The sequence below is a fragment of the Physeter macrocephalus genome, chromosome 11 (assembly GCF_002837175.3).
Source record: "Physeter macrocephalus isolate SW-GA chromosome 11, ASM283717v5, whole genome shotgun sequence".
Taxonomy (NCBI): domain Eukaryota; kingdom Metazoa; phylum Chordata; class Mammalia; order Artiodactyla; family Physeteridae; genus Physeter; species Physeter macrocephalus.
The window spans coordinates 34,995,934-35,020,099 of NC_041224.1; the positions used below are offsets into that span (position 1 = coordinate 34,995,934).

At 49.5% G+C, this 24,166-nt stretch overlaps 1 protein-coding gene across 6 annotated transcripts in view; it reads left to right on the forward strand.

Annotated features, from left to right (window-relative positions):
- LARP4B (La ribonucleoprotein 4B) overlaps positions 1–13,608 on the forward strand; it is an 87,271-nt gene extending 73,663 nt beyond the window's left edge. For 4 of the 6 annotated variants that reach the window (XM_055087860.1, XM_055087858.1, XM_055087861.1 and 1 more), the window contains 10 exons: positions 845–951; positions 1,737–1,988; positions 3,851–3,896; positions 6,450–6,614; positions 8,723–8,841; positions 8,945–9,053; positions 10,142–10,410; positions 11,696–11,758; positions 12,119–12,175; positions 13,058–13,608. In XM_055087860.1, coding sequence (XP_054943835.1) covers positions 845–951; positions 1,737–1,988; positions 3,851–3,896; positions 6,450–6,614; positions 8,723–8,841; positions 8,945–9,053; positions 10,142–10,410; positions 11,696–11,758; positions 12,119–12,175; positions 13,058–13,106 — 1,236 coding nt within the window. In that variant the 3' untranslated portion in view covers positions 13,107–13,608. Of the gene's footprint in view, positions 1–844; positions 952–1,736; positions 1,989–3,850; positions 3,897–6,040; positions 6,337–6,449; positions 6,615–8,722; positions 8,842–8,944; positions 9,054–10,141; positions 10,449–11,695; positions 11,776–12,118; positions 12,176–13,057 lie in introns of those variants that run through there. The other 2 variants (XM_028496484.2, XR_003682206.2) reach the window with 2 other exon arrangements.
- Positions 13,609–24,166: the final 10,558 nt, after the last annotated feature.

Below are 24,166 nucleotides of genomic sequence, written 5' to 3' on the forward strand. Positions count from 1 at the left end.
TGGTATGCGGGCCTCCCTCTGCTGCGGCCTCTCCCGTTGCGGAGCACAGGCTCCGGACGCGCAGGCCCAGCGGCCATGGCTCACGGGCCCAGCCGCTCCGCGGCACGTGGGATCTTCCCAGACCGGGGCGCGAACCCGGTTCCCCTGCATCGGCAGGCGGACGCGCAACCACTGCGCCACCAGGGAAGCCCGTGACTAGATTTTTTAGTAGTTGGCTGATATTTAAAATTCTGTACTTAATTTTTTTAATGTTTTAAGATTACATTTAGGATTGTATCTTTTAAGGGCACTGTGACCCTGTTTAATTTTCTTCTGACATATATGTCAGTATATGTTTTTGAAGTATATCACCATAAATTGTGACTTGGGACATAATTGTTAATGACCTGAAAATATCATGATACTCAGCAAGACTTGGATGCAGGTGAGGCTAAAAGGGCACTCTCAAAGGCTGTGATTGTGAAATAGATCCCTAAATGCCCCCAAGATTGAGAGCTTTGATGGATTTTATTAAAGTCATCAGGAACGAAGAGTTGCTGACTTGATGTCAGCACACCAGGGGTGTCAGTCTGGGCACTGGGACAAGAGTGTGGGATCGCATGCTCAGCCTGTGCTCAGCACCGGGCGGGGTGGGGCGGGGGCAGACGCTTCCCTCCACGTGTGTGAGGCAGCTTCCTCGCGGGGCTGTTGTGAGGTCTCGGCCCCAACCTGGATCAAGAAGTCTTGGTCATTAACAGTAGTCCTACCCAGTGCTCTTCTCCACAGCGAGCACTCCAAGTATGACATGGAACATCAGCGACCAGAGTTAACCAACCTGAAGTCTGTTTGTTTTTAATGAATCTAGGTAACGCCATTTCCAAATACTGGATTTATAAATGGGTTCACGTCTCCAAGCTTCAAACCTGCAGCATCTCCTCTGACTTCACTCAGACAATACCCTCCAAGGAGCAGGCAAGTCCCGTGAGGGGTTGAAAGGCTGCTGTTTCCCCAGGGTTTGTAACAAGAGGTCGCTGCCACATTGTATACTTTCAAAGCAAAGCAAAAGCAAATGTGTTAAACCTCCATTATTCTCACCATTTGGGTGAGTCACACTAAGTGAAGAGGCTGTTCTGTGCTGGCTGATGGTTGATTTGACCACCAGTAATATCCACCAGGAGTAAAACGACTCTAAGCGTGGAATTCCATTCTGTGAGCATTAAACCCTGAAATGCGTGCTGCAACACCTGCGTAGAGGGTAGACTCGTGAGACAAAGGCTTCTGGGACAGCTTGCATCTGCATGCGCCTGCTTTTATTTATTTTTTATTTTTTTTTATTTTTTTGGTACGCGGGCCTCTCACTGCTGTGGCCTCTCCTGTTGCGGAGCACAGGCTCTGGATGCGCAGGCTCAGCAGCCACGGCTCACGGGCCCAGCTGCTCCACAGCATGTGGGATCCTCCCGGACCAGATCACGAACCCGCGTCCCCTGCATTAGCAGGCGGACTCCCAACCACCGCACCACCAAGGAAGCCCGCGCCTGCTTTTAATTTGGACCTGGGCTACAGCCAAGCAGAACGTCCATACTGCATTTAGATTTGCATTATCAGACGTATTATGAGCTAACTATTCTAAGTAACATTTTTAATATTTTTCCTAAAAAGAAAGCAAAGTTTAGCTTAGCCATTTCTGCATTAGCACGCTCTTTTCATAATGCCATGATCATTTTTGAACTGAGCATATACAAACATTTTATTTACAGGAATCCTAGTAAATCTCATCTGCGCCATGCCATTCCCAGTGCAGAGAGAGGGCCCGGGCTGTTAGAAAGTCCTTCGATATTTAACTTCACTGCGGACCGGTTGATGAACGGTGTGCGGAGCCCACAAACGAGGCAGACGGGTCAGCCTCGAGCTCGGCTACAGAACCCTCCAGTCTACGCCAAGAGAGACGCGGGGCCCGGCCGGGTGGAACAGAGCAGCCTCGAGTCCTCTCCGGGCTTAGGTAGAGGAAGGTGAGTGTTCACAATTTCATTTGGACAGGTACTGTGTACTTAGAAACTATTTGTAGTGTCAGACTCCATTAATTCAGATGTGTTTTATAATCATTATTTTCAAGTCCATCACAGAAAATCAAATGGAAGGCTGTAACCATCCAAGGTTTTATATAATTACTCAGGGGTGTTACTTTTAGAGCAGAGACTTGACCGGTTCCATCTTTGTGGTGACAGGACACTGTTCAGTGGGAACTGAGGGTGGGCCAGGCTGCCTTGGGTCACAGTCGTTATGTGTGGAGAGCTCACCGGACAGGCGCCCCCCCCCCCCCCCCCCCCCCCGCCCCCCCCGCAGGGCGTTTATAATCATTATTTTCAAGTCCATCACAGAAAATCAAATGGAAGGCTGTAACCATCCAAGGTTTTATATAATTACTCAGGGGTGTTACTTTTAGAGCAGAGACTTGACCGGTTCCATCTTTGTGGTGACAGGACACTGTTCAGTGGGAACTGAGGGTGGGCCAGGCTGCCTTGGGTCACAGTCGTTATGTGTGGAGAGCTCACCGGACAGCCCCCCCCCCCCCCCCCCCACCGGCATGTCAGGAAGGACATGCGCTCCAGCACACATCTAGCATGGGCTCAGCCTCCATAAGCTTTTCCTGTTGTAAACCCACTTTGAAACCTGTAAGTGAAGACTACTTTTCTGAGTATTGTGTACGGAGGACGTGGGACAGGGTCTGCCCCCAGGAGCTCCTGGCCGGGGGCATGTGCTCCTGGTGTGGTGGGAGAGGGAGGGACACCAGGAGGCTCCGTCTTTGCAGTCAGGCCTTGCTGGGCCCATCGGGGGTGAAATTGGTCAAGATTATTTCTAAATTCCTTTTCAACTTACGTAATATGGGCCCTTAGGGAGTCTTTGCGTTCAGCTGAAATGACAAAGGGTAAGTAAATAAAAATGAAATTATAAATGGGAATTAATGTGTAAACTGTTAGGCCACAGAAGCCCGCCCGGGCAGTGAAGTGTCTTGGTGCCCTTGGGCCTGCCGTGACATCCACTCAGTAGGTGGGGTTGTTGCTGCGGTTTAAGCTGCCGTGCAGGGAACGGTGCCAATGCTGGCAGGTCAGACTCTGGACGTTGGAAATGTGCCTCAGGAACTGTGGAGTGGAAGGCTGGCGGATGGGGAGAGGAAGTGCTTGGGGCTCAGAAACCCCGTGTGGTTCACTGGAGTGAGGGCCGGGGGTGCAGGAGCAGACCAGGCTACTTGGGAGCTTTTCCTTTTGATGATAAATTGGATAGATTGTCATTACCATTTTTTAACAATTCACCTTTATAGCTCAGTGTCACACTTTACATATCTTGCCACTCCAACTGAATGGATATTCAAATGTTCGTATCATAACAAAAATTCTAAATGGGAAAATTCCTTCAATAAATATTTTCTTTTATTTACCTATCTAGACCTCAATTTTACTTCTTTACTATAAATCTTTTTTTGTTTTGCTTATACTTCTTAAGGTTGGGATTTTTTTTTTTTTTTTTTTTTTTTTTTTTGTGGTACGCGGGCCTCTCACTGTTGTGGCCTCTCCTGTTGCGGAGCACAGGCTCGGGACGCGCAGGCTCAGCGGCCATGGCTCACGGGCCCAGCCGCTCTGCGGCATGTGGGATCTTCCCGGACCGGGGCACGAACCCGCATCCCCTGCATCGACAGGCAGACTCTCAACCACTGCGCCACCAGGGAAGCCCTAAGGTTGGGATTTTAAAATCAAAAGTCATCTATAAAAGATTACAAAGTCATGAAGACTGAATGTGTCTGCACATACTGTGCTCAGTGAAATTATGTTTCAAGTGGGAAAAGTTAACAGTCTTCTACTTTCCTCTCCTCTAGGAAAAACTCCTTTGGTTACCGGAAGAAACGGGAGGAGAAGTTCACAGTGAGTACATCAGGCCTGTGCCACTTTCACAAGATGTTTCAACCTAGCTTACACTAAACAAACCTGAGATTTAATTAAGATGTGAGAAGGAGCTTTTCAAAAGAGATTTTCTCGTAATGTGTCTGCTAGGTGATAATAGACCTTTTTTTGATGCTCTAAAGAGGAGAAGGTTGTGGCTGGTTTCCTGAGGAACTGCTGGCACCGGCGTTTCCTGTGCGGCATATAGGTGCACCCAGGAGTGCATCATGCACATATGTGGTCTGTTTGCACTTGTCCAGATGAGTGCTTTCTGTGTGGGTGACCAGGTAGTATACTTTGAAATCACCGGAATCACAAGTTTGGACAAGCAGAATAAACTTCTCTCACGTAGGAATTAGCTCATCAGTATTTTTCGTTCAAAATATTTTACTCTGTATCCACTGTGTAGAAAGCATTGTTGCTTTTTGCTGCATGTTACTTAAGGTCAGGATAAACCCAAAATAAGTGATGGGTTTATGTGAGTGGTAAGTACAGGAGACGTGGTTGTGTCTGCTTAGGGTGACTGACCAGCTCCCCCTCTGGGTGGTGCTCTGCAGGGCTTGATGAGGGGAGAGTGCGGGCAGTGTGCGTGTAGATGTGGGCTCTCATAAAGCTCCACATTCGGTGCCTGGAAAAGGCCTTGAGACAGTTCTTGGTCTGGACCCCAAGCCATTGAGTGTGTACATTCTCATTACTATATTTGCCTAGAACTTAGAAAGTGAAAATTGGTAGTAAATGAACACCCTAATTTTACCATGTTGGTCAGTTCAGTCTAGTTTTTGGTGACCCTTTGGTAAGGCAGTTTATATGAATTCCTGTTACATTTGGACTAACAAGACAGGCATCTGACTATCTCTTCAGGTACTCGTTAACCCTGCAGGAGTCATTGCCCCTGGTCACTGCATTACCTGCAAAGGTGAAATGTTTTCCTATTGCCATTTCCGTTTCATTCTGTTTTGTGTTCCCGATCTGCGTGTTCATACCTGGAACCACTCAGATGCCCACGCACGTGGCGCGGGTGTGTGTACTCGACAGTGAGCCCACTGCTGCATTGGGTGTTCTGAACACCTGAGAAGCTTAGGGGCAGGTCGCAGATGTGTGAGCAGGTGGCCTGGCCACAGTCTCAGGACCAGGGGTTGGAATTCATTCCTTGCCTTAAGCCATTCAGACCCTAAAAACATTAAATAAACATTGCCTCTTTTCTTCCTGAAAGTTGACACTTAGTCAATTTTTGGTCAGGTCTTTCTTCCTAGAAATGCTCATCTTCTGAAAAGCTAGGTTCACCTCAGAAACATGCAGATGTTTAAAATAAAGCCTCTAAAAATTGCTTTGAGATGAGCATAACCTAGAGCATGCTGAACTACAGGGCACACTGCAGCCACACGGTTACCTGTGCAGCCTGGTTCAGAGGGCAGGCACGCGAGCAAGGTAGGCAGCCCTCAGGCACCTACGCCAAGGAGAAGACATGCAGCAGGAGGCCCGAAGGAGAGGTGGGCTGTGCTCAGCGTGGATCCGATTTCATCCTTAACCTGCTCTCACTTGAGCTATAACAGATCTTCTCTGGATTTTACTTCTGTAGAGATAATCTTCCAGTTGGTATAAGTTTCTGGGAAATCTTGGCCTTTCAGGTTAAGTGAGCCCCACGAGAGCATTGCTTCCAGTCCAAGTAGCCCACCATTCAACTAAAAATGCCTGTGTTCTACCTAACACAAACTCATTTCCCCTTTCTGTTTCTTGTCTGTTTCAGCCAAGGAACTGGATGTTACAGAATGGTTTCTAGCAGGTTCACTATGAGTGTTTCAATAAAAGTATATCACTGCCTTTCTCCTGAGACTCCTGCCTTTCTCTTTGGCTTATAAGTTTTACTTGGGTATTATTTTGCTGAGTTTACTTACTTTCTTGAAGTCAGGGAATGTGATAAGAGTCTCATATTAAATACCATGCTTTTACATACTTATCTAAAAATATAAGGTGTTTTAGTAAGTTAATTTTCAGGTAACTGAAGCCCCTTCCCTTTTTTGTTAAACTGTTTTTTTAATGGAAATCTTTGTGAAATTTTTTATGTAAGTTGTACAGAGTTGAGAGAGTGGCTTTTGTTTTCTTTTACTTTCTCCTTTATGACTTAGATCACAGACTCTGCTGCAATAACACAAAACTTGTCTGGAGGTGAATAAGTTTAATGTTGAGACTTGGGCTCTTGTGCATCTGTCACTTTGCTGTGTCCCACTGGTCTCTGTCGGCTGCCGGGGGTCTGGGTGTCGTACACACGCAGCTCTTAACCAGCGTGTTTGACCGTGGCCGGGAGCAGCCCTGAGGTTTCGTCTTTTCAGCTCTGCTCTCATGGTTGAAGTTGCCTGACAGATGACCTTTGATAGGTGACCAAGTCGGCGGGGTTGGATTGGCCGTCCGTTTCTCCAGACAGGTGTGGACCTCCGAAGACTAGGGAGCGAGTGTTTGCGTCGCTCACCTGCGGTATTTCTGAGCCCCCCGCACCCAGCTACCCCAGGGCGACTCCACGGTGTTCTTCTCTTTCAGAGGAGTCAGACTCAGTCTCCAACACCGCCCAGGCCGCCCTCCCCGAGCTTTGAATTAGGCCTCTCCAGCTTCCCTCCATTGCCTGGGGCGGCGGGGCATTTGAAGACGGAGGACTTGTTTGAGAACAGGCTGTCTGGCTTGCTCACAGGATCGTCCAAAGAAAGGGTAAGCTATCCCAAGCCTGATGCTCACTCACCACTGGCGTCCTGCTCTTTACATGTGTGCTTTTTTCACATGCAGAAGAAGTTTATGAGGATAAGTGATTGCAGAGGCCACACAGGTTTTGAGCGGTAGGGTCAGAGGTGGAGCCCTGCACTGGTGTACTGTACAGACACTCACTCACCCAGAAACTCAGGTTGCATTATTATTCTTGCTGTTCACGACCTGCTTTTATTTTACAAGTCAGCAGAATAAAAAAGAAAAATCTGAATTATACCAGAAGTAACATGTTTTTAATAATCTACATGAATAACCAGAAGCCCAGAGCAACTTTACTATAATACGGGTGGCTGTCGGCGAGCTCTGTGGTGTTCACGCCTCTGCAGTGATTACATCCCGGGAATCAGCGAGTGCTGCAAGAGCCCAGGGGCTCCCCGTGGCCCTGTTGCAGTCGACAAGCAGACCAGGGCAGAGGTGGCCGGAATGCCTCGTCCAGCACCTGCTGAGTTCTCAGCCTGGTGCTCCACCACAGCCACCCACCGTGTCTTTCTCCAGTGGGAACCCACCCACCAGCACCCTGCCTACTGCCCGAAGACCTAAGGAGTCAGAACCCCTGGCCTATGGGTTGGGGAAGGCACTGCCCTGCAGACCGTGTCCAGACCGTCTACACCTGCAGAGCCCCCACAGAGCCCCTCAATACCAGGCGGGGTCATGGTGGGATTTATAAAGCCAGGTCTTTAGCTGTCTTCATACTAGTGTGTGGTTACTGCTCCCCTTTTTAGCCTTCAAGGTTGAGAGGATTCCAAGACCCTGTATTTTGGAGAGAGAAGCACTTATTAAATGTGACATGTCTTGTGCGTTATTGTAAGTCTTAAATTCTGAGTTATCAGTGCCCCATGGAATTATGGTAGAGAATCCTTGCAGCTCAGAGACCCTGAGTCCTGGCTTCACGCTGACCTTACACTCCCCTTGCGGATGGGCAGGGGAGCAGAACAAGCAGGCCTCCACCCCATCTCAAAAACAGCATGTTGGTTTTGTTTTAATTTTTACTGTTTTTACATTGTGAGTTTGTTAAAATTTATTTTGAAGAGAGAATTGCTACTTTTAAGAAATCTGAGCCCAATTCCAGGTGGAAGACACTGTGTCCCTGCTTCTTGGTGGAGTGCTCGGCGGCTCTGCGGGGCCCCGGGAGGCCTCGGACGGGATGCGGTGGGGGGCGGTCTCGGGCATGCTCTGGACATGAGGGAGCTTTTACAAGAAGGAGGCGTCTTCCATGCCTGTGTTTCCACCAGCCTTGAGCACAAAATCGTGAGAGGTGATGGTTCTCAGGGGCCCCATGTCTCCATCACCACCACCCCCGCCCCATGTAGTGCTATTCCCTCCATCTCACTCCCTCCAGAACCTCTCACTTCTGAACTTTTTATCTACTTTGAAAAGTGAGATTTTGAGAAAATACTTCTTTGCAGTTAGTCTCCTTTCCAGTTTTTTATTTGCTCTGCTGCCTTTTTTTTGTTAATTAACAGAAGGCTACATATGTGAGTGGTTACTGCTCATGGGGCTGGCATTCTCCAGGTGTTTGCCTTAAAGAGACTAAGCCTCAGTTTCCTTCCCTGTTAAGTCAGGAGAATTAACACACTGCTTTCAGGGGCTGCTGGTGAATTCAGGTGGGAACTGATGTCAGCACCTGCACCCCTCAAGGCACTCAGGTTTATTGGGATGGAGCTGTAACCTTATTGGTTTTCCCTGTAAAAACGGGTGAGCCGTACTGGATTGTGCTGGGAACTCTACATTCACAGATCACGTGCCAGGCAGTGCTGGGCACCGGGGTGTCAGATGGGTGGAGGTTTCAGTACCTGTTCAGGTGGGAAAGCAGGCTTGCAGGCAGTCGTGCTCATGCACAGAGGGAGGCCTCAGATTGGTGAGACGTCTGCCAAGAGGAAGGGGAGACTGGGGGCTGCTTCCGGCCACAGTGTGTCCAGCTGTACTCCGGGCTGGCCCACCCGTGCTCCCGGGAGGACGGCGAAGCCGGTACCATCGTTGTGTGTTTAAGATCATTGAGAAAGATCTGACGGACGTGCCTGTATGCGGTGGTAAACTGTTTTTGATGGTTTCAGAGCCTGAACGCAGATGCAAGCACGAACACTCTCCCCGCGGTGCCCCCCCGAGAGCCCTCAGTGCCCTGTGCCGTGTCCACAGCCTGCGAGCGTGCCCCCTCCCCTGCCCACCCACCCGAGTAAGTCCACCTGCACCTGATGCCCGCGCCCCGTGCCGTGCTCACTGTGGGGCTGCCCGCGGGGCCCGGATGTTCACATGTCTGCCTGGTGGCGTCTTTCCAGGGATCCCAAGGTGGTGGAGAAGCAGAAGGAAACCCCAAGTGTGGACAGACCTTCTCCCACCCTGAGCACGACTGCGAGTAAATCGGTGCAGGTGGACGGCGCCGGCTCGGTATGTCTGGGGCAAGGATGCGGAGGGGCTCCCTGGAGCGGTGGCCGCCTGTGTGCGCACCGCGCTTTCTGTGCAGGGTACCCTGGGCATTTGCTAATGATTGTAACTAACCGATCTGGCTGTTCATCGTCCCTGCAGCCATGGGTCATCTTGTTCAGGGTCAGTAGAGTGAGGCTGTCGCCCGAGGAGCCACAGCTTCCAGTTCCTGTCCCCCTAGGACTTAGGGTGGTCCAAGTGCAGATCAGAGGGATGCCCACCTCCCACCCCGCCTGCGCCCCGCCCGGGTCCACACAGGCCTACTGCCAGCTCCTCTTCCTCTCTCCTCCCCTGGGCGCTCAGTCCAGCTTTTAAAATTCTGATTTGCGTTGTCCCCAGTTTGATCTTGGGTGGGCCTTTATCGTTTAGATTTGGGAGTTAAACCCTTATTGTCTGCTAGGTTGAATCTTTAAAGAAAACTTTTTTATAGGTTAAAGTTATTTTTAAGTTACAAATGGTTGATGGAGGTGACAGACTTCTAAATGTCCTCATCTGTCATTTAGCCTTCATGCTTCCACTTACCTGAAAACCCTACTTTTTTGTTGTTGTTACCTCTGACTTTCCTGCAGCCACATCTCCAGCCCTCTGTAGTTTGCAGTGTGTACAAATGCTTTGCAGAGACAGCTGTTGTAGGTCACCCATAAGTGACAGCCGGACCTCTTCCTGCGTCCAGGAGGCCTGCTCTATGCCGAGGCAGATTGTCTGGCAGGGAGAGCAGATGCTGCTTCTGTGTTTTTCTAGGGTGTCGTGTCTGCCGCCTTTCAGGCTCGTATGTGGCTCAGAAGTGATTACAGGCCAGAGGCTGGAAAGAGTTCAGTCGGCACTTTTCATCTCCATGCCTTTTCTAGTTTTAACCATTTTTACAAGATATTTCTAGAGTATCTTGGAGGGAAAGTTGTGCTGCAGGGGAACCTCAGTTGTTGAAATGTAGGAATTCTTTATTTAAAATAACTTTGAACATGGTTACAGTTGAAGCCTTTTTTTATCTCTACCTCAAGTGAACCTTATTTTCGCATGTTGTCATATAATCCCAGAGCTTGTCTGTTTCCCAGGAATTGCGAAAACCCAGCTACGCAGAGATTTGTCAGAGGACGAATAGAGAGCCGCCATCTTCCCCGTTGCAGCCCCAGAAAGAACAAAAGCCAAACACTGCTGGTTGTGGGAAGGAAGAAAAGAAGCTCACCGAGAGAGAGCCCCCTGCCCCCAAGTCCAGCCCAGGACCACCCAAAGACCAGAGGAGACCACCAGGCCGCCGGCCCTCTCCCCCAGCCTCGGGGCGGCGTCTGCACAGAGAACAGAGCCCCCCACCCAGGTCCCCTCAGTGAGCACCGACGTCTGGGAGGGCTTCAAGGAGCTGAGGTCGCCACAACTTAAGCACTGTCCTGCTCGGGATGTGAGTGAGCCACTGGTTAGGAGCTTGCAGTGTAGATGAGGCCCACAAGGTGCCTGCAAGTTATTTTTCTTCTATGAGTCGGATTTCCCCCCTCTTGAAAAAAATCTATTTTTCAGGATTTAATTAATATAAACCTTATTTTAGGTTGGTGCTTAACTGGAGGTGATGCATAAGTCTGATTTTTTTCAGGATAGAAAATGCATTTATCCTAACAAATTGATATTTTTTATTAAGCCTCCATGTGGCTATGAATGCAAGCTATATATATATATAGTGAGTTTTTCTAAATTAAGCGGAACTATGCTACTTCATTTTTTAAAATAACTGGTTAGCAAGTGTGTATCTCTGAGATGTCCAGACCGCCGGGTGAGGCTGAGGACCGTGGGATTGAGGGCACGAGGCGATGCTGTGAGTGTAGCCTGGGGAAGGGACGGGGTCCAATGGCGCCACACGCTGGCCTGGGAGTTGTCCTTTCATTCAGAAGCCTAACAAGTGGTTCTAGCATTTTTTAAGAGCCCATTTTTGGTCCACTGGGCAGAGTAACCCTGCAGAGCACCGAGAGTCCTGATGTCCTGCCAGCAAGTAACCAGCTCCTCACTCCAGTCTCAAGTGGCTGTTATGTAAGATAAACTCAAAGCACATTGTGAATAGAACTTAAATGGAACATAAACTTTGTTGCCCACTGACATGTTACCACGAAATTGTACCCTGATGTTTTGCTCCCGAGAGCAGGTGGGGAGGGCATGGAGCCTGGCTCCCTCGTCTGCCCCAGTCTGCCCCACCATACCCCTCCCGGGGTGCCTTTCCGAACCTCTGCACACGGCACACAGATCGTGGGAGAAGGTGTTTGTGGTGCCCTCTGGTGTTGGAGGATCCAAGTTCCTCTCTCTTTACCTCCAAGACAGGGTCTGTGATCCCTTCTCGAAGTGCTGCTCTCCAAGAACACGCATGCACTAAAGCTAGCAGTTGATAATAAACATAAATTATTTTGTTTTAAAATGCCTAAATTTTTTCTTTAAGTATTCTAAGCAGCAGACATTAAAATAAGAATATTTCCTGCTAAATGTAACCATACAGTTTATTCCACAAAATGTTATTTAACAAGACTAAGGTTTTTTCTTTTTAAAAAAGAGATTATTTCCATCCAATATTTAAAGACTTGAATTTTATTTAAACTTGAAAATGACTTTGCCTTAACTTTTGTATATGACAGCTTAGAGTTCCTGAGACCGGCCTGTGTTGGCGTGAGTGGGGTCTGCTGTCACGGTGTTACTGGGTAAGCACTGTAGGAAGAGCAAGCAGTCATGTTTGTAATTTACCTGGAAGATCTTACACAGTTGATCTTTTTTCAGACTGTTGAAAAATCCTGTAAATGCAAATAGTCGATACTGTATTAAATATGTGCACTTGGGCGTGTGTGCTTTGCTTGTACAGTTGTAAATAATCAGAACATATTAAAAAGGTACCCTAAAGAGAAAAAGCTGATAAAAATTGATATATTATAAATGTTGCTATTGACCTGGATGTAGATAAACTCAATGTTGTGGTTTGAATATTATTTTAATTTGTTGAGGTTTTTTCTTTTTCTCTTATACTGGTGTGCTGAACTGATTCTGCCTCTTTGCTGCTGTGAAAGGGAGATGGAAAGTCTTACTAAAACGTTCGAATATTTTCATGCTCTTCTTAAACATATGTAAGTATGTACTAATCACAGCTAATGTTGAAAGGGTTTTTGAGGTATAATCTGGAAAGTGGAAACTGGCAGGGTCTTCAAGTGAAAGTAAAAAATAATCTACTTAAAATTACAAATAGCTAATAGGCATGATCTGCCTGCCAGAGGAAAACAAGCCCATCTCCTTCAGAGCAGCGTCTTTGTTCAAATACCTAGACACCCACACAGCGCTCCTATTTGCAAATGCCTGTAAAAGGAACAGGGGAATTTATTTCTTTGTAGTTTTGAAATTGCTGACTGAAAAAATCAGAAATAATTGACCTCTTACACCCAAACCAATGAGTACTGTAGAAAGAGCTGGAAAGGCCAGCTCTGAGCCTCCGGGATCCCATGACATGGCGGTCTCTGCCGGAGGAGGGAGCGATGCTGTCAGCACCATCCCCGAATCCCAAACCCTGTGCAGCCCAGACACTGGTTTTTAATAGTGGCAGATCCTTTCCCTGGAGGCAGGTGTGTGGGGCCAGCCATGCTGTCCGCCCTTTGTGTGACCAGGGTGGAGCTGTGTGTACAGCTGGGATGAAGGTGACCATGACAGCAGCCGGGCCCAGCCAGGTGGCATGGCTGGCTGGGCACATGAGGCCTACGCTCCCGCAGCCGAGTTAAGACTTCACTCTGATGTGATTTTTATAGCATTCTTTTTAATTAAGTAAGGGCGATATGCCAAAGAGCTATATAACGTCCCCCAATCTCCACCTTTCTGATATTCATGAGGTTTTCCACTCACAGAAAAGCACAGGGGATGCACAGCGGGAAGCTGTGGTGCCAGCCCACGGGCAGCCCCGCCATGCACAGCCGGTGTCTGGCTTCGTCCGTGTAAAATGTAACTTTCCTTTCCCCTGGCAGTACCTCAGGGTACAGAGTCAGAGACACAGCATCACAAATGGCATTTTAACTTGGACAATTGTGTGATGATACTTGTCATTTGGAGAGATAAGAATGAGAACCCGGCCCCATTTCACCAGACATGAATTCAAGAAGAGTCGTTGCTTTTTAAGAGTCCGTGTCATGATGTTTCTGATCAGGCCCTCTTGTAACTGCATCACTGGTTGTTACTAGTGGTGGCAAGAAACCTGTCAAGTTGCCACGTGGTCAGGGCCACCATGGTGCCATGTGGAGGCCAGTTTGGGGCCTCGGGGGCAGGTACGGCCCGTGTCTGCATCTGCGTCCGCGGGGAGCGGCGAACAATCGGCCTGAAGGAGCGGCCACGGCACCAGCTCGCAGGAGGGCAGTGACGCGGACGCCTCGCCAGGGCTTTTGTTTCTGTTCTATTTCTTTTCATTAAGACTGGAATCAAGCTTATGTGTAAACTATTGGTAATTTAAGTTTCCTTTGTGTCATTCAGTGTAAAATTGTCTAATTTGAAAAAATGTAGGTTATGAAAAATAAAGATTTAGGCACTGTTTGGGTTTTCTTTTCATTTTTTTTTTTAATTAAAATTTTCTTCAAGAATGCACCTTTTTAAAAAATAGTATTTTGTTTGAACCCATCTGTGTCGTGAGAATGAAATGCGGGTTCCGTCCACCCATGTGTGGATCGTAGCCCGAGTCCTCGCAGCAGGGGCACCGTGCCCGGCGGCTCAGTTGTGGGCCTCCAGGGTCGGCCCTCGAGCCATTGTTCGTGAGGGCACAGTTTGTTAAATTTGAGGTTTACCACAGAAATAAGTATCCCTGTGTCGGGCTCTTGTTTCTTGTGTTAAATGGCCACGTCTCAGGAGACATCCCCATAAAGTCACCTGGAGTGGAGGTGGGGCTATCGTGTTCAGATCCTAAGTGAGCCTCAGAAACGGTGATGGACTTCACCCTAAATCAGGGTGACGCCAGCAGCGGTGGTTGGGCCTCCAGCATGTGTTAACGTGTGATGGCTGGTCCGCCAGCTGGTGACTGACCCGCGCACCCCCTTCCCCTTGTTTCTACTGGGTTATCCTTCCCTTGTTGATGTTATCCTTCCCTTGTTGATGTGGGCTTCTTTGTCTCTGGCTGTTCATTCTTTGTTACATGCTGCAGATATTTCCTCTCAATTCCTACCAGCTGTATTAACTCTATTTAGAGTAGCTTTTATCTTACAGTTTTTAATTACGTAGTAAAATTGACCCATCTTCTCCTTTATGGTTGAGTGTCTTGGTCTTGTTTATGAAGTCTCCCTACTCCAGAGCCATGAAGACAGTCTCCCTTGATGAATATATGTGTCTTCAGCCCATGTGGAATTGATTGATGTGTGTGTGGTGTGTGTGTAGTCTGAGGTGAGAGCCCAGTTTTACTTTTTGCCATGTGGAAGCTTGCCTGTTGAGTAGCTTATTATTCCTCTGCTGATCCGTGTGCCACTCTTGTTACTTGGTGTTCCCTCCCACCTGCGTAGGCAGCTTTTTCTAGCCCCTCTAGTCTGTGCCTCTGGGCCCATTTCTCTGTGGACACCGTGGAATTCCACTCACCCACCAATCTGCCTTCCTAGGAATTTCCTTCGTAGGACTCATCACAGAAGTAATTCGATGTGCTCCCTGAAGGGGGGAATCAAGCCCTTCTCTATCACCCTTGTATCCCCTGGTTTCAGTACACTGTCTGCAACATAGTAGAGGCTCAATAAATATCTGTAAAGTTGATGAAGTATGTACTGACCATGTGTTCTCCGTGCACAGCCCTGGTGGAGGAAGTTGGGGGAGAATGGGGTGATGTGTTGATTTGCCTTTTCCAGATAACTCTTCGCAAACTCAGTGGCTTGAAATGACAAGTCATACGTCGGGACTGGCAGATGTAGGCCCAGTTTGGCAGCTCTGCCAGCCCTCGACCCCTCTTGCTCCCTGGTGCGCGTCAGCCGCTCTGGGCCTGGCTGGGGACACACAGTTCATGGCCATGTGTGTCGTCCGTGGGCCAGCTGAGGTGTGTTCTCTTGTGGCCGTGGAGTGGCACGGAGCTGAACCCCAAAGGACCCCAGATGTTTGCACCTCCCCCCCTCCACCAAGAAGTTGCAGTCGTTGCATTCCGTTCCTTGGCACGTGCATGTTTTTTTTTTTTTACTAACATTAAAGCCCTCTGTTTATCTAAATCACCAGGTAAAACCAGCAGTCGGAGGAGCACCCCCAGGACCGAAGCAGCCAGGCCTGACGGGCCACTAGCGCCTCCTGATCCGGGTGAAGTGCTGGGCCACTTCGATTGGGGTGTGGGGGGCTCTTCCCCTTTACATACTGTGTTCGCAGTCCACCATGGGTGGTGGGTGGGGGAGATATGAGAAAGACGGCACTGCAGGAGGGTTTGGGTGTTATAACAAGACTTCCCACAGTTCTCAGAGCCCGAGCTCCATGAAGCGTGGCCAGCGTGGGTGCCCAGCTCAGTGGGCCTGGTCCGTGTCTTCCATGTTGGGGCTATGCCATCTGTGGGTCCCACTGAAGCTGAAGGAAAGGATGGTCAGCAGGACCCACCAGGTTCAGAATGGTGTTACAGAGGAGGCCGTCTGGTACCGACCAGGGGAAGTGCTGTCATGGCAGGGGAGGTATGGGGCAGGGACGCAGCCATGGGCTGGATCCCCTGCGAGGCCAGGGTCCACTGTGGTCAGACAACACGGTCTGTATGATCTGTCCACTTGCATGTTAGGACTTGCCTGTGACCCTGGATGTGGTCACCCTGGTGACTGTTCCACGGGTGCTTGAACATGCACCGGGTGCAGAGCTTGCTTGAGTGTGTGTAACGTGGGTCCAATCCTGGGGGGCAGGGTGCCGTCAAGTCCACACCCCGGCTGACATTCTGCCTGGTTCTCTCAGCCACGTCCCTAACCAAAGTAACAGATTTGTCTTCCTCTGTTTCACACTCATTCCCCTCAGTTTTTGCTTCATGTATTTTGAAGCTGTGTTGGGTGCCTGCACTCTTAGGATGGCTGTGTCTTCTTGGGGGGTGTATCCTTTAATCTCAGTAATCTCCCTCTTGGTCCCCAGTTACTGTCTTTGCTCTCAAGTTCTCCTGTATCTGACATTAATATACCCATTCCTGCTTTTCTTTTCCTTTATGTTTGGAGATGCACCTTTTCGCATCTTTACTTTCAACCTGCCTCTGCCGTCATATTTAGAGCGAGTCCCTTGTAAGCAGCATATAGTTGGGTCTTGTTTGTCAATCCACTCGGCCAATCTCTGTCTGCTCACTAGTGTGTGCAGACCATTTACACGTAAAGTAACTATTGACGGGTTGGTGCCTATGCCGGCCAGTTTGTTTATTTTCCACTTGCTTCCTCTGTTTCTTGTTCCTCTGTTTCTTTTTTTCTTGCCTTCCTGGGAGTTATAATTTGCTGATTCTTAACTCCCAGATCAGGAATTATTTTTAAAAAGACAATTCTATGCCTGAAGATGTGTTTGCCAGAGTGGGCTCTGCAGGAGGTCAGTCTCTCCTCCAGGGAATCCTCTCCTTACAGGTAACTTGGGCGAGTTATGTAGTGTTGCTAAGTCTGGATCTTTATTTTTTAGTGGGACTCTCGCAGTGCCTACCTCCTCTGGTTGTTTTGAAGACACAGTGAACATTGAAAGTGCCATCCCCTGGACCTGAACGCATGCCCTGAGCAGCCAGGGCCCAGGAGTTTGAGAAACTGTCCCTCCTCCGTTCTCAGAGGCTTGGGTGGTATGATTCCCAAGTCTGGGTACTGGCATGTCCCCCAGTTGGCTAAATGAGAGAGGGCATACCACACCCCTGGCCATGGCGATTGGCTTAGGGTGGACGTGTGACCAAGTGCAGGTGAGTGAGACCCTAGAAACTCCTGTGATAACCTGAAATTCCTCCTCTGCCTCTGGGTGTTCTGGGCTGAGGACGTGATGAGGGAGCTGGTGGGAGGACAATGCACGAGGGGGAGTGGAGCCTGGAGGACCCGTATCCTTGGCATCACGCTGTTCTGCCACATCGGGGTCAGCGTCTTCCTTGGACAGAGAGCAAGAATGCTGTGGGCAGACCCATTAGCATCTGGGGGGATGTGTGGCCTTTAGGAATAATGTAAGAGCTGCCAGTAAATTTCACATCTCGGCCAGAGTTGGGACCCATTTCTATTCTTGACCCAGTGACTATCAAGGGAAATGGGCTTCCAGACCAGTTAGGTCACCCTTGGGGCTCTGGGGTGGGGCCCTGGACACACCCAAACTCTGTTAGGAAAGACGAGGTGGCAGCCAGCTGCACCCACTGTTGACACTGGAATGTACCCCAACCCCACTGCCCCTCAGACTCCAGGCTTGTGGCGTGGAGTCAATATCTGAATTCAGTCAGCATCTCAGACTTGATATGCCCAAAGTAGATCCAAAATAGGGCCATTGTTTCCTCCACAAAACACCATCTCAACTGGTACCACCATCCACCCAGTTATTCCAGTCAGAAAGCTGAGCCACCCTCCGTCCCCCATTTTTTCTCTCCCAGATCTAACCCATCAATGATGCTGCCAACCCTGCCTCCACATGCTCCCCAGCCCTCTCTCGCCCTTTCCAGCCACGGTTCTCTCTTAGCAGTGCCTCGTAGGGGGCCTCCTCTGGTCCCCCGATGCCCAGCTCTGGAGCCTTTCATGGTTCCCTGGCTCAAAACCCCGTGATTGTTTCTCGGGAGACCCAATAAAGCCCGAGCACCAGTGTGGCCTCCAGGCCCCTCTCCAGGAGCTGTCCACCCCCTATCTGAGCACACCGGCCACTCCGCACACCCGGCTCGCACTCAGCGTCTCCGGAGCTGGGAATCTCTTCTTCCTCGTTTTTCCCGTTACTCGAGTTTCAGTTCAGATCTTGACCCCCCGCAGGGCCTGTGCTGAGCACTCTCTCCGATAGCCCCACCCGGGGCCCCCCTCTTATCTGGTCCCTCTTATTTTATTCCTATTCCTGCCTTTGACCCCAATTCCTCAGACCTTGTCCGCGTCTACGCCTCTGTCTCCCCAGGGCCCGGAGCACCGCCGGTTTGTGATCCACAAACACACTCACGTGTTGACTCAGCAGCAACGTAAGAAGACCTGCTTTGTCCCAGTCCCTGTCACCCACGGGGCCCCCCAGACCTCTCGCTCTAACTGCCAGCTCGCCGGCACAGCTGCGGTTCGCATTTCTGTGAAAACCTCAATGCTTGCATTTCAGATTTTTACTTTTTTTGCTTTTTGGTCCTGTACTGCGGAGTCCGCAGACCTGGGACGGGGTCGGAGTTTCGGAGAGCGCAGGGGTGACTGCGGTGGGAACGCGCCCCGCGGGGACCCCCAGACACCCCCCCGCCAAGTCTCCCGGAAGGAATCTTGTGGGCGCTTCAGTCGCGCATCCAGAGCATCCTGGGCAGAGGGAGGAGGGGGAGCCCCGCCGCGGCCACGAGCTCTGGGGGCGCTCTTGGCCTCTGCGCACAGGAGCCGAGGTCACAGTCCTGGGATCTCCTCGGGCCGGACACCAGCCTGTGGGGTCGCCCCCGGAAGGTGGACCAGCCGGGGCGCTGGCCTCTGCGGACCCAGCCCGCGCCGCGCGTGTCGGCGGGGGCCTCTCGGCGGGTCCGGATCGTGCTGCGGCGCAGGTGCGGAGGCTTTGGGGGAGAGACTGGGGCGGGGCCGGCAGGTGCCCTCCCCTCCCGGAGGCGGTGTCGGCGTCTGGAGGAGTGCGGTGTGTGGGGGACGGGGGCGGGGGCGAGTCCTCCCCGAGAAGAGCAGGGATCCCGGTGCCGTGAGTGTCGCCCACGGGTCGCCTCCTTCCTCCTCCTGGGCCCCTTATTTGCGGCGGCACCCAAGGTCCTGAAACAAAATGGGCTCCTCCCGGCTGGCTGGGCGCTAGCGGCTTGACACAAAGGGCACCTTTGAAGCCCCTTTCGGGTCAGAACCCCTAGACCGGAGTCAGGGTCGGGGTGGGGGCACTTGTGCAGACGGGGCACCTGAGCAGGATCTGGGCGCCTCTGTCCGCGCCCCCCAGGATGGACATCTCGGAGCAGTGCTCGCGCCTCCGCGGCTGCGCCCCGGGAGTGTGTGTGGGTGTGTGTCGGTGAGAGTGTGTGTGAAGGAGGCAGGGGGAGGCGGCTTCTCTCGGCCTTTTCTACAGACCCTGGCCAGGTTTTTCGCCAGCTCCATAGGCCCAGCTCAGAGCCCCAAGGGAAGTGCCACGTGAGCCCCCCCGTGTTGTTTTGTTTGTGTGTGGAGTGGATGTGAACATTTATTTCTCCCGGTTCTGGAGGCTGGACGTCCAAGATCAAGGTGCCGGCGGATTCAGTGTCTGGTGAGGACCCTCTTCCTGGTTCACAGACCGGGTCTTCCTGCTGTGTCATCACCTGGAGGAAGGGCTGGGAGCAGCCCCTGTAAGCCTTGACACCAGACAGAGGCCCCCACCAGATGCGGGGGGGAGGGGCGTTGACAACCTCAAGCCCCAGGCCTGAGCTGCAGCCTTCGCTCCTGTGGACCCTGAGTCTGTCTGTGTTCTGGGTTCCGACCCTCTGCTGGATGGACCCACTGCAAATACTTCTCCGGCTGTCATTTGCCTTTTCAATCCTGGGTCTCTAAGAGTAGAACTTGGCCAAACCCAAGATCACAAAGATTTCCTCCATGTTTTTCCTGGAAGTTCTACAGTTTTAGGTCTGTGACCCACTGTTTTTACTTTTTGCATATGGTGTGAGTGTGCAGTGGGTACTCCTGTGGACCCAGCCTCAGTGCTTAAAAACATCTTTTTCATGATTTCTTTGGCACCTTTGTTGAAAGTCTGCTGTTGGGGTCTGTGTGGATCTGTTGTGGACCGTTTGCATCCCGTGGGTCCATATTTCCATCTTCACGCCCTCTTGTTTACCATAGCTTTGAAACACATCTTGGAATCAGGTAGTGTTCGTCCTCCAACGGCATCCTTCATTTCCAAGGTTATTTTGGCTATTTGAGGCCCTTTGTATCTCCATGTAAATTTTAGGACCAGCTTGTCACTTTCTACAGAAAGCCCTGCTGGGATTTTGATTGGGATTCTGTTGGAGCTGTCAATCTCAACCATGTCAGGTCTCCTGACCCTTAACTGAATTCTTCTTGACTTCCCTCAGCGATGCTTTGTAGCTATGATGCACAGGTCCTGCACGTCTCTTGTTAAGTTTCTCTCTATAATTTCATATTTCGATGCTATTGTAAATGGTATTTTTCCAGTTTCATATTGTTCGTTGATAGCACACAAAACTACAGCTGGCTTCTATATATGGAACATATTTTCCTTCGACTGTCAGAGCTGATTCAAAGCCCAGCCCCACTACTCCCTGTCGCCCATTTTGACACTTGGGACAAATGTAATCTCGCTGAGCCCTTATGAATCTGTCTTTGAACTGAACATAAGTGGCCACCCCTGCCCATTTTACAGAAACAAATAAGCCCCCTGAAGAATGGACATGTCCCCAGAGACTGACGGATTAAACTGTGCACACACAACAGCTGCGGACACCGCCCTGCCGTGAGCAGCCTGCCCGCAGCCCTCTCCCGTATCCCTCAGGAGCCTCCCCCTCAGCCCAGCTCAGGGATTTGAATATTAAAAATATTCAACAACACTGTTTAAAGTCTGAATAATGTGGCTTTCCCCAGTTTTCCCTCAGACTCATCCACTTTGAGGGAATGAAAGTGGAGTCAAATGAGAGCCAGTGAGGCCAAGCAGAAACACCAAAGAGAAACCACAGTTTTAGCTCAGTTTCTGAACATCTGGGTCCCACCGTCTCCCCCCATCCCAGCCCCATCGCATCCCATTTGTGTGTTTCTCTGGAGTGTGTTGACGCACCAGAAATCCGTGAAAACACAGGCTGCCGCTCTGCAGAGACCCTGCTCAACAGCGGCCTGGAGTCCGGGCTTTGGTGCAGCTCCCTCGACAGTAACCATGAAAAGAAACAGGTTTTTAGACTTTTAAAATGAAGTTTCAAATATGTAAAACATACTTTTACTTTTTCATACATATTCCGGGTGTGGATGGGCCACGCCTGCCTTCCAAGGGCCGCCCCCAGGCTCCTGCCCAGCCAGCTTGAGGACCAGACCACGCATGTTCCTGGTAGGGCTGCAGAAGCCAGACTCAGGCCAGCCCACAGCCAGCCAGCCTTGTGAAGTCAGCCAGCACCTGCTGGACCTCACCTCGGAGGTCTGGCGCTGAGACCGTGGCTCCACCTAACGCGGGAATCCAGGTTTGTTGTTTAGCGTGGTAGGTGTTGTCCACGGTAGGTGTGTCCCCACCGAATTTGCCTGAGACGGCTGTGGAGCCTGCACACACACGTGTGCACATGGATGAACACAAATGCACACCTGCGTTTGCAGAATTCCAATGCCCTCCTCAGTAGCATCGCCTGATTTCAAGCAGCTCAACATTCTCAGAAGCACCTGGGACTACTTTGAAGCTCCGCCCCACTCTGCGGAGCCTGATTTAATTGGTTCAGTGGGGCCAGATGGGTGAGGCTCTCTCCACACCTTCTCTTTGGTCTGTGCCTGCTGACCAGGTGAGCTCAGGGCTCTGGTCGGGATGGACGCGCCTGCCCCTAGCCCTTCATCTTTCTCTTCCTACCGTGAAATGCTCACGTCCTTCTCAAAGTGGGGTCCCCAGGCTGGCTCCCCTGGAACCTGTAGAAATGCAAGTTCCCCGACCTTCTGGGTAGGACCTGTGGGCAGGCCCAGCGTCCTGCAGGGTCAGCCCCCCACTGCCAGACCCACGGGCCAAAGGGCGACTGCTCAGGGCATAACGCCTGAGCCTAGAGAGAAGGGCATCCGGGAACACAGCTCCCAGCACCCACCAGGCGACGATGCTGGCAGGTGAGGAGCCATTTTTGGGCAAATGGTTCTTGTGGTGACTTCTCAGATGGCCCCCAGGGCAGCTGTGCACTCTGCCCCCGCGGTGGGCAGGCCTCGGGGACAGGATGCCCTAGGTCGTAGGCAGCTGGAGGAGACCCAGCCCACGTTCCCGAAATCACACCTCCCCAGAAGTGGGTGGAGGATCCCGAGAGTCAGAAAAGAGAACACCAAAGATGGGGAGTAAAGAGGGCTGGCGTCGTGTTTGTGACTGCCGCGTGAGAAGGGGACAGGCTTTGTGCCTCTCCGGGAGAAGCATGAGGCCTCTGGTCTCCAGCCTCTTTGCTGACTCATGTCGATGCCACGGCCAATGTCGGGTGTTTCCCCAGAGGTTTACATTTCCTAAGAGGTGGAACTAAATGATTTTTAAATTATTGAGGTGTAATTGACAGTTAACATTATATTAGTGTCAGGCTTACAGCATAGTGATTAGATACATGTGTGTATTGTGAAGTGATCACAGTAAGTCTCGTCAACATCCATCACCTCATATTGGTTCAACTTTTATATCTTTGTGATTAGAACATGTAATACTTATTCTCTTAGTAGCTTTCAAATACACAATACAGTATTGTTAACTACTGTCACCATGCTGTACGTTACATCCCCAGGACTTAATTATTTTATTTTAACCTCCTTCACCATTTCACCCACCCCTCACCCCCGCCTCTTACAACCACCAATCTGTTCATTGTATCTATGAACTTGCTTTTTTTGTTTTGTTTTTAGATTCCACATATAAGTGAGATCATATGGTATTTGTCTTTCTCTGACTGACTTATTTCACTTAGTGCAATGCCCTCAAGGTCCATCCATGTTGTCTCAATTGGCAAGATTTCATTCCTTTTTATGGCTGAATAATATTATCTTTATCCATTCACCCAATTTCTTTATCCATTTATCCATCAATGGCCACTCACGTTGCTTCCATATCTTGGCTATTGTAATTAATGCTGCAGTGAACATGGGGGTGCAGATATCTTTTCGAGTTAGTGTTTTCATTTTCCTCAGATAAATACCCAGAAGTGGCATTGCTGGATCATATGGTAGTTCTGTTTTAACTTTTTGTTTCCCATAGTAATTGCACCAATTTACATTCCCACCAACAGTGTATGAGGCTTCCCTTTCCTCCACATCCTCACTAACACTTGTTATTTGTTATCTTTTTGATGATGGCCATCCCAGCAGGCGTGGGGTGATATCTCACTGTGGTTTTGATTTGCGTTTACCCAATGCTTAGTGATGTTGAGCATCTTTTCTTAGACCTGTTGGCCATCTATGTGTCTTCTTTGGAAAAATGTCTATTCAGATTCTTTGCTCAATTTTAAATTGGATTATTTGGGGTTTTTTGCTATTGAGTTGGATGAGTTACTTTATATTTTGGATATTAACCTCTTATCAGATATATGATTTGCAAATATTTTCCCCCATTCTGTAGGTTGCTGTTTCATTTTATTGATGGCTTACTTTTCTGTGCAGAAGCTTTTTAGTTTGATTTTGTCTTACTTTCGATGTCAGATCCATAAAATCATCAAGACTGATGTGAAGGAGCTTACTACTTATGTTTTCTTCTAGGAGTTTTATTATTTCAGATCCTATGTTCAAGTCTTTAATCCATTTTAAGTTGATTTTTGTGTATGGTAAAAGAAAGTGGTCAAGTTTCATTCTTTTGCATGTAGCTGTCCAGTTTTCCCAACACCATTTATTGAAGAGACTGTCCTTTCCCCATTGTATTTTCTTGGCTCCTTTGTCATAGATTAATTGGCCATGTATGCGTGGTTTATTTCTGGACTATTCTGTTTCATTGATCTATATGTCTGTTTTTATGCCAGTACTATACTGTTTTGATTACTGTAGCTTTTTAATATCAGGGAGCATGATGTCTCCAGCTTTGTTCTTCTTTCTCAAGATTGCTTTGGATATTTGGGGTCTTTGGTGGTTCCGTACAAATTTTAGGATTGTTTGTTCTACTTTGGTAAGAAATGCTATTGGTATTTTAATAGAGATTGCACTGAATCTGTAGATTGCTTTGGATAGTATGGACATTTTAACAATATTACTTCTTCCATCCATGAACACGGAATATCTTTGCATTTATTTGTGTCATCTTCAATTTTTTTCATCAATGTTTTATAGTTTTCAGTGCACACGTCTTTCACCTTGATTAAATTTATTCCTAGGTAATTTAGTCTTTTTGATGCAATTTTAATTGAA